Source organism: Ischnura elegans (assembly GCF_921293095.1).
Source record: "Ischnura elegans chromosome 13 unlocalized genomic scaffold, ioIscEleg1.1 SUPER_13_unloc_2, whole genome shotgun sequence".
Taxonomy (NCBI): Eukaryota; Metazoa; Arthropoda; class Insecta; order Odonata; family Coenagrionidae; genus Ischnura; species Ischnura elegans.
The window spans coordinates 5483293-5492535 of record NW_025791658.1 but is presented as its reverse complement, the minus strand read 5'-3'; the positions used below and the strand labels follow the sequence as shown (position 1 = coordinate 5492535).

Genomic DNA, 9243 nt, shown 5'->3' with positions numbered 1-9243 from the left:
TTGTGCGCTATTTTCTTTGACAATGGAAGTGGGTGGTGGTGTTTCTCAAAGATCAGATCTGTGTAACAGGATGGATTCAAATTATTTAGCTGATCTATTGGTCGAAAAAAAGCAAATTTCCTCCTTACCACTCTCGTTAAAGCACGTCGAACGACTTCTAGACGAGGAAATTCTAAGGGTGCATAGTTGTCTTTACAAGCTTGTGGATGTCATCGAGGTATGTTCAGCTCTCATAACATGACCAAGAACTCTACTCCTTTAAAAGAGCATTTGAATAAGACTGATTCGAGTAAATGTGCTCCTTGGCGTATTAAAAAAAAAGTATTTTCTTTGTGATGTCGTCAATGACGATCTCCCCATAAGTTGTCATGGTTCCAAAACGCATGCGTCATCAGTCATCACGCATTTCAATGTAATGACCACTTTAACGAAACGAAGATGTTAATAGATTGATTTATGTGGTGTAACTGCCTTTTGTTCAATATTAAGCTGGAATAATGCTCATTGCATTGCATGGCAATTAAAAAATAATAACAATCCACCCCATTGATGGTTTGAGGCGTGACTTGTTGAAATTTCTTCTGGGATTTCTAAAACCAAATAATTTGCATATTATGAATGTTGAAGTTGATGAATTAAGCAATTGCTAATTTAAATTAAAAGAAATAAGCAGAAGGGTTGTCAAGAGTTGTTGATTAGTTACAGGGTAAGACGAATCAGTCAAAGAGACAACAACGGCTTGTATAATTTGAGATTAATAAGATCATTATTTATACTGTGTCTAATAGTTATTTATGGAGCAGAAGAAGAATTAAATCCAATAATGAATACACCAATGGCGGGTTACGAATTGCAGTAAATGCTTTTCATTTTCTTTGATGAAGGAAACTACCCTATTACATAAATATATGCAAGCCGATGATAAACATTTTTTGTGTGTGGTCAGAGGATGAAAATTCATTAAAAGTCACGAAATTTCAATCATTTTTAACCATCGTGAAAGAAGAGGAGACTATATAATTTGAAGTTCAAAATTGGTCAAAGGCCGCTGTGTTGGTAGTGTGTGTGTGTTCCCGGGTCGAGACTCTCGTCCCGACAATGCCGAGAAATGAAATTCTCCTCTCGACCGCCGAGACGAGACTCTCGCACAGCACTATAGTTAAATGACGATTTAAACAAGTTTTGCTGCATTCATTCATCTCCTCCCACGTAGTTACCGGCCGCCAGGGGGCCCGTGGTGACTGTGACCGCGAAGGTTTTCATCCCGGTGAAGGATCATCCGGACTACAACTTTGTGGGCCGCATTCTGGGTCCAGGGGGGATGACCATCAGGCAGCTGTCGGAGGAGACGGGGTGCTCGCTGATGATAAGGGGGAGGGGGTCGATGAGGGACAAGCGGCGCGAGGAGGTGCTGAGGGAGAGGGCGTCGTGGGCGCACTTGAAGGAGGACCTCCACGTGACCGTGCTGGCCGCAGACACAAGGGAGCGTGCCGAGATCAAAGTGCAGATGGCTGTTCAGGCCCTCAACAAAATACTCATTCCCAACGGTAAGGAGGATTACAGTAAGTTAAAATTACAATTAATTTATCATCGTGGGCCGTTTTGGCCTATAAGGTGGTGTCCTATTATTATTTTCATTGCCTAAATCGCAAGATTATTACTCATGGACAGAGATGCGTGAAAATCGCAAATGCGATATAGATGCGATGTGCGCAAATAAATGCAATTACTGGACTTTTATGAAATTTTTACGCAAATTTGCCTTTTCGACGGCAAAATTCGTACATTTTGTGCAGAGCGCAGTTTAAATGCTCCGCCAACAATCACCGCTTAAAGCATGTGAGCGACTGGCCAGCTGTTAGTTGGCTGGCTGAATCTACGCGGCCACGAACTACAAGTGGGCGCGGGCAAAATTCACCGCCACTATTAGTCTTATTCCTTAATTTATTATTGTTCTACAAAACATAATTATTTTAAATATTCTGTATTTTGTCATATAACTGTGTTTAACTTCATTTTATCGTCATCTACCTCATTACGAAAATAAAAAAATAGACGCTACAAAATGCGATAGACTGTTATTGAAAGTGCGATTTTCACGCATCTCTACTCATGGAGTACAGTGGCGCAGTGAGGGGGGGATTTTGGGGGATTAAACCCCCCCCAGAGCTCATAGAAATTTTTAAGTTGAATCTATTTTACTTAATTGGATTAATATGGCTTATAGAATAGTGTGAGGATTAATATGATATCCCTCAGAAGGCCGTAAAAATCACCATTATGATCTTTTTTGTCTTAATTTTTTCCGGCGGAGGGCATCCGCAACTCCCGAATACCCTGGTGGGTATGCGACTCCCCAAACCCCTAAGTATTACAGGGTTCCCACTCAACTGTGAAAACTTTAAAACCGTGAATAAGCCTTGAATTTTGTCTACCGTGAAAATACCTGGAAATAGCCGTGAATTTCGTCGTAAAACCCTAAAAACCTCTCAAACTTATAGAAAAAGAACTACAGTTGACAGATCATGAGAAAAATAAGATATTTCAATCATGTTTCAAGGCCGAGCCACGTACAGACACATTCATCTCCACACGTATATTCAAAGTGCAATGAGGAACTTGCATGGGTCGTAGATTGCTCTAAAAACTATTTTGAATAAGTCAAATGGATACATTAGCTCGCAAAAATACCTTCAGTTTCTCCATTCAGCATCAAAAGAAAGAAAAAAATTGCATTTAAAATCGAGAAAAATTTCTCTGAGCCGACCACTACGCGAAGACACCCGAGCGTTGCCGAGGCCAGGCGTGACGTCATAGGTGCCTAAACAACCGTAGGGAGTAGGGAAATACGCTGAGCGCATGATGTAAAATTTGTTTTGAGGGAGTATTTAGCCGCCCATCGTCACTTTATTTTGTTCTGTTATTCTTGGGCAAGTTTTCCTATTGCTATTGTGCCTAGATTATTACTTGGGATATTAATAATGCGGCATCGGGATGATGAAGTACAAGCGTTTCACTTCGTGTGTTTTGGTTATCAGAAAAATGGATGATAACGTTGCCACTCGTTCGAATAGTACACCTGAAATTCATCTACGTCTACATAATACCCCGCAAGCCGCCTAAAAGGCGTGTGGCATGGGGTGTTAGGACACCAGCCTTTTTTTAGGACACCAAAAATTGATGCCACGACCCTCATGGAATTTGTTAAGACAAATTATTGCTATACGTCGGCGGCAAATCGAGTTGTAAAAGAAACTTGTAATACTGGAGGATAACGATCGTAAGCTGTGCTGTTGACATTAGAGTAAGCTGTGCTGTTGAATGTGGCAACGCCGGATTAACGGAGAAGGTAGTCCTATCCATCCTACGGTACGAATTCACAGCAAAACAGTCTGCACACAATCCACATGTGAGATCGCGAATCGGTTCCGCTGCCAACACACACACAAGCTACAACCTATTTCAATAATATAGGTAAATCCATAAACAATATACTAGCATATACCATAAAAATATAGTGGGAAATAGGCAAATACTCTTATCAAAACTGGATGTCACTATCACATTCTTATATTCATCACGTACAACTTACAATAACAGAACTCGTTATGATGAATACAACTATTTATTCACTGATTTAAACCCTTAAATTAGCCCACACAAGTGACACAGGTGACATTTCTCACTACTATTCGTTGAAATAATGGAATAACAAACTTCACACACAGTTTTTATTTCAATAGCGTGATCGTGAAATGTCATATCTACGGTGAACAACGGAGATTAGCATGCCACTAACAATTTTTACACTACTGTTAGACATTTATCGATAGCGTAATAGCACTTTTTACAATTCAATCACGATGGAACACTGATAACTCTTGGCCGATATTTTTCAACCTTGTCAAACTTAGTGCATTACAACCACTGGCACTGTGATTAATAGCAGTAGCTTAACGGGAGATGTCACGTTGAAAATAACACTATTTTGGCACAAAAATGTTCCTAGATGTCTCCAATCAGCGAGCAAAAGTTGCATTGACTGGAATTCTCCCCATAATACAAGCACAGACAGTCCTAAACGACGAATTCTCCGGTACCTACGAATAAACGGATGAATTTATTGTATACAAAAGCTAAGCGGACATTAGTAAACATCAAAATCGTTCTAATTACATACTTAAATGAATGATATGCCGTCGATAACATCAACTTACAATTAACGTATCCCCCTTCCAATGGCCGTGGCTCAGACTCCTACAACGATGTTATTTAGGTATTATCAAATTTTTGGTTTAACTGCTCCAGTTTTATATTTTATGCCCTTACTCAGATATTAATATTATAAATAATGCAAAAAACGAGGGCTTCCAAGCCTCTATCGTCGGATATTTATCTTTAAATATAAAATAATCAACACGTCTAACAAACGAAGCTCTCACAACTGCTGGCAACTATTAAAAACAATCACAACAATAGCTTCGCGTGATGTTTAGGCACCTTTGACGTCATCGAGGCTTCGTCGGCAGTGGCTTGGGGGGTGAGGGAGTTTTTCCCGCGCTTTAAAATTCGTTATATTTATCATTAAATATCTCGCGAAGGAAAACTCAGATTTACATGCGGTTTTCTTTGTTGTAATCAGAAAATAATTTTCTGTCCGCCTATGAAATAAAAAAAATTCATGCAAGTTCCCCATTGTTGGTCCTTGTGCCATGACGACACTTTGATCTTGAGCCTGTGATTGGAAGACCGGCGTACAAAGTGTTCATTAACCCTGGCAAAAAATCAGACTCTTCTTTACTTCCCTACCTCACTGCTCCCTCCATTTTGCCACTCACAACCTTTAACAGGAGCTGAATTTTGGAAACGATATGTGACGTCATGAGAAATAGACCTTTCATTGCTACGTTTGAATTCAAGGCGCCTGTCGCGGTTGATAAATTTTTAGTTAACGTACAGGTGGTGATTGTTACATCATCAATATTTCTGCCTAAAATGGCTTATCAACAGACCGTGAATTTTTTATTTTATTTATTTATCTATTTCACAAACCACCGAAAACAGCACTGTTCGGCCTTTACATCGGGGTTGATAACATTTAACAATCACAAACCTACATGCCATAAGGGTAAATTACCCAGGCGGGACTCGAACCCGGACCTTTGGTTTGGCAGGTGAGGACTTTACCCTGCCGCCACTGAGGCTGGCATAATTTGACGATATTTAGACCGTGAGAACTTGGAAAAAACCGTGAATTTTATAATTTAGTTGGAGTGGGAACCCTGTATTAGTTGTGCCTAAATTGTGACATTAATCAGCATGATTGCCTTCCTTGTAGCTTTGTTATTTACAAAAAGATGAACAGCGCTATGTCTTCTTTAAATGGCACCCTATACTTTTTATGAATGACTGGTGTGCATTTTACTATGTTGTCATTTGTTCACTGTCAACATCAACAAGTGGAGTAGTTCCAATACCCACATACCTGCGCTAAGCGCTATAGAGTCAGTCATTTTTCATAACACTGTGTTTATCCACTTTGCTACATTTTTGAATAAGTCCTTAGGAGAGGTAATGACTTTCCGAATAAAAAAATATAGGGTGCCATTTGAAGAAGACGTACTGCTGTTCATATCTTTGAAAATAACAAAGCTAAAAGGATGGCAATCATGCTGATTAATGTCCCCCTGACGGCTAATGAACATTTGCTTGACACATTTTTGAATTTGCATCTGGACATAAAGTTATTTCGGGTGGTCAAGATAAATGGGACACCCTGTATATTAAATTAATGTTACACCGGACAGCAAAAAATAAATTTTTCTCGAGCCCTGATACCATTCCTGCTGATTTTTGCGTAAAATGACCTCCTGCATCCCGGAAATAAAAAAAAATACGTAAAATACATAAAATATTTTTGTTATGCAGGTCCTATGGCAACGATCTGTGATATCGAAAGTGATGCAAAAGGCGACGGCGGGAGGTACGATGTGATTCAGAAAAATGATCACTCGAGCGATCACTTAAATTCCCATCGCGAAAAGCGGTCGATCTAGCGATCACTTTTCACGACGAAAGAAAATGATCGCGTAATTCAGGCTTAGGTTACAATTACAGCATACTTTCGATTATCACCCTGTGGTTTATCCGGGTTTGCAGATTATCCGTGCATGATTTTTCTCTCTAGCTCAATTTTTTCCGCGATCTTTATAAACAAATAAAATTGGACGAAAAATCATCAGAATTACTGCATTAATTTAGGATACACCGGGCTTATTGTTTCATGGGATTTCTGATACGAGGCAGGATGCTAGCAGGTAGCGCTTGGCTTAAATAAGGATTATTTATGCCTTATCAAACGAAGAAAACTTTCCGACCTTAGGCAATTTTAATGGGTGATTATTAAGGTTTGTTTCCCTGAGCTCTGTGCCTCATGCATGCATTGGTAACCTCAGACGATGTATAACTCCTATCCTCTCGTGTAGAAACTAGGTCCCTGTGACGTCACGTGGAGAGGCATCGCTTGGGCGCCAATCTGGCCTTTTTCAAATGAAGTTAAAATTGACCATTAACATTCGTCTAAACTGGGATTTCTAAAACCAAATAATTTGTATATTATGAATACACTAATGGTGCATAATGCATCGCAATCAATGCCCTTCGTTTTCTTTGGTGAAGGAAACCACCTTATTCTCAAAAAAAAGTGTACCACTTTTTCCGCATGCCAAAGACCAGAAATCCCAAGCTTTCTGCATTTGATGTAGAAACTTGCATAGTTTGAAAACAGAAAAACTTGCCTAAGTAATATTGGCTGCATTTTCTGGGTTTCACCGCGTTGTGATTGCATTTGGGACAACAGTTACTCCTGCATTCCGGCAGCCATCTTCAGGTCGAAGTGCTTATGCTGTGTTTTGGCCGCAGTTATATAGGCAGCCCAGTGGTGTCGGTTCGCCCTGATTGGTCGCCTTGCGGCCAATAGCATTGGGGTATGGGGCGAAGAGTCTCTTCTACGTACTGTGGAGTTGGTAGCTATCCTCTCGATTGAAATTACGAGGATGTTTAGACATTTTGATCGCATCTCGGATGATTCTTGGAAAATATCGCAATTCTCTGGCGATGAATTTGGTTTCTTCCCAGTTGATGTTGTGTCCTACATTACCAATGCACCGCGGAAGCCTTTGCACCGAACTTGCACAAGGCATCTTGAATGCTACTATCGGCAAAGTTCTTCTGCTTATTGGCGAGTTTTTCTTATAACTGTATTATTAAATTATTACTATCTCTGCTTACTTGCAGATTACGATGAGCTGAGAAAACGTCAGATGACTGAGCTGGCGATCTTGAAAGGGACCTTAAAGGAAACAGAGGGCAGTCTGGAGCCCACTGCCGCTCAAGTTCCAGCAATGGTGGACGTGCCTTTGGTGCTGCCGACTTCACCAGCATTGGGTCACCTGCCAGTGGTACCACCCATACCATACCCACCTCCCACGGCCCTGGAGAATGACCTGTTCACGTCGTATGCGTATGCTTATTATGAGGCATTATTTTTTGAATATCTGGAAATGTTGCAAGACGTGCCAGATTTAACGTTGCCTCAATTCAATGGGGTCAATAACAAGAGTGACCCTGAGTTTTCCAGGAAAAGGAGTTACCCATTCGAATCTGTGTGAGATGAAATAGGGCTATCCCTCACTTAACATTGGGAATGTTTTTGGTGTGAGGGGACTTCTTTGGTAATCACCACATTTCTCTAGCTTCTTCTATGAATTGCCCATCCCCTTCAAGCTCTACAGCTTGTGAATGCATGGTATGGTCCTCTGCAAGCATTCCTTTTTGCGATGACAATAATTTACTAACCGTGACAACTCTGGTTTATTTTGCAAGAGCATTTGCTCCTCCTCAACGAGCATGGGTAGTTTTGATAATAATTTTAGTCTCTATAAGTGAGAAGGTTTTATAAATGAATGATTTTGGTATCGTAGCTTAGAATTTTTCATCTGCATTTCCTTTAATGATGAAACAGTATTTTGTGATTAATTACAAGAGTATTTTGTTACGTTTGTTTACAGTGTTAAAAATGAATGTTACGTTCAGTATTATATTTAATGCTGAAGAAATTGGTAATCGTGTGTAATGTATGTTAGTTTTTTTTTGAAATTTTACTAATCTGAAACAGATTAATTATCATTATTTTTTTATAACTAATCACGTAAGAATTTTTGGTGGTTGTGGTATTGTAACATGTGCAATAATCAGTTGGAGGTGGAATTTAAGAGAGGAATCCGTAAGTGAAGTACTAACTTTGATAACTTGGGATATTTTACTAATGCATCAGCCTGTGATTGTTGTGTTTTGATCACAATCTCTTACATTCACTTTTTTTCAGTGATAATTTTGACCCTGTATTCCTGTTTCAATTAATCTTTTACATGAATGTTTTTCCTCTAGCACTTCGTGATTGAATCAGTATTTATTTCTTTCCTTTTAACTCTTAAGATGGAAGATATAATATCCTATTTTTAGTTAAGATCCCACTGCCTGTGGTTAATTTTATGAAGTGCAAGATATTTTCTACCTTTGTAATGATAGTCTGGTTAAATTCGCATTGTGTTAGACTATCTGCTATGATATGAAATATGGCACATTGTACCTTTCTTTGTGTCAGTCACGATTACGTTGTGTAATGAAACAAAATTCAGAAGTACCCTATTGGATATAATCAATTGAAAAATATTCAATTGAAAAGCAACAAATTTCAATTTTTTTAAAAATTCAATTGAATTTTCAACAATTAATTGAACAAACATTAAAAGGAAAGTCATGATAGTAGTTTTAATTTGCGTTATCACTTCATTAGCTGTCATTGTTGGTTTTTGATTATCGTTATAATCTATTCCGGCGGAGACTTAGCGGGTGAATTAAATTGAAATTCCTTCAATTCAATTGAATATTTTCTTAAAAATTCAATTAAATGTCTTGATATTCAATTGAATATTCAGATTTCCAATTCAATTTTTGGAAATTCGATTGAACATTTTCTTTAAATTCAATTCAGTTTCCTAACATTCAGATTTACAATTGAATATGAGGTAATTCGATTGAATGTATGAAAATTCAATGGAGTGCAATTGAAATTTTCAGTTGAATCGGCTGATTTTTTTCCAATGAGGTAATTACACTGTCAACATCAGCCCACATGACTTACGATATGAAGAAATAACAGATGAACAAATTGCAATCCAA

General features: G+C 38.7%; 1 protein-coding gene across 1 annotated transcript; it reads left to right on the top strand.

Annotated features, from left to right (window-relative positions):
- On the top strand, positions 1 to 8906 carry LOC124172697 (protein held out wings-like). The gene is made up of 3 exons (XM_046552157.1): positions 1 to 217; positions 1214 to 1547; positions 7297 to 8906. Exons 1-3 carry the CDS (start codon positions 23 to 25, stop codon positions 7668 to 7670), a joined length of 903 nt encoding a protein of 300 aa, XP_046408113.1. The 5' UTR covers positions 1 to 22; the 3' UTR covers positions 7671 to 8906.
- The last annotated feature ends 337 nt before the right edge of the window (positions 8907 to 9243 follow it).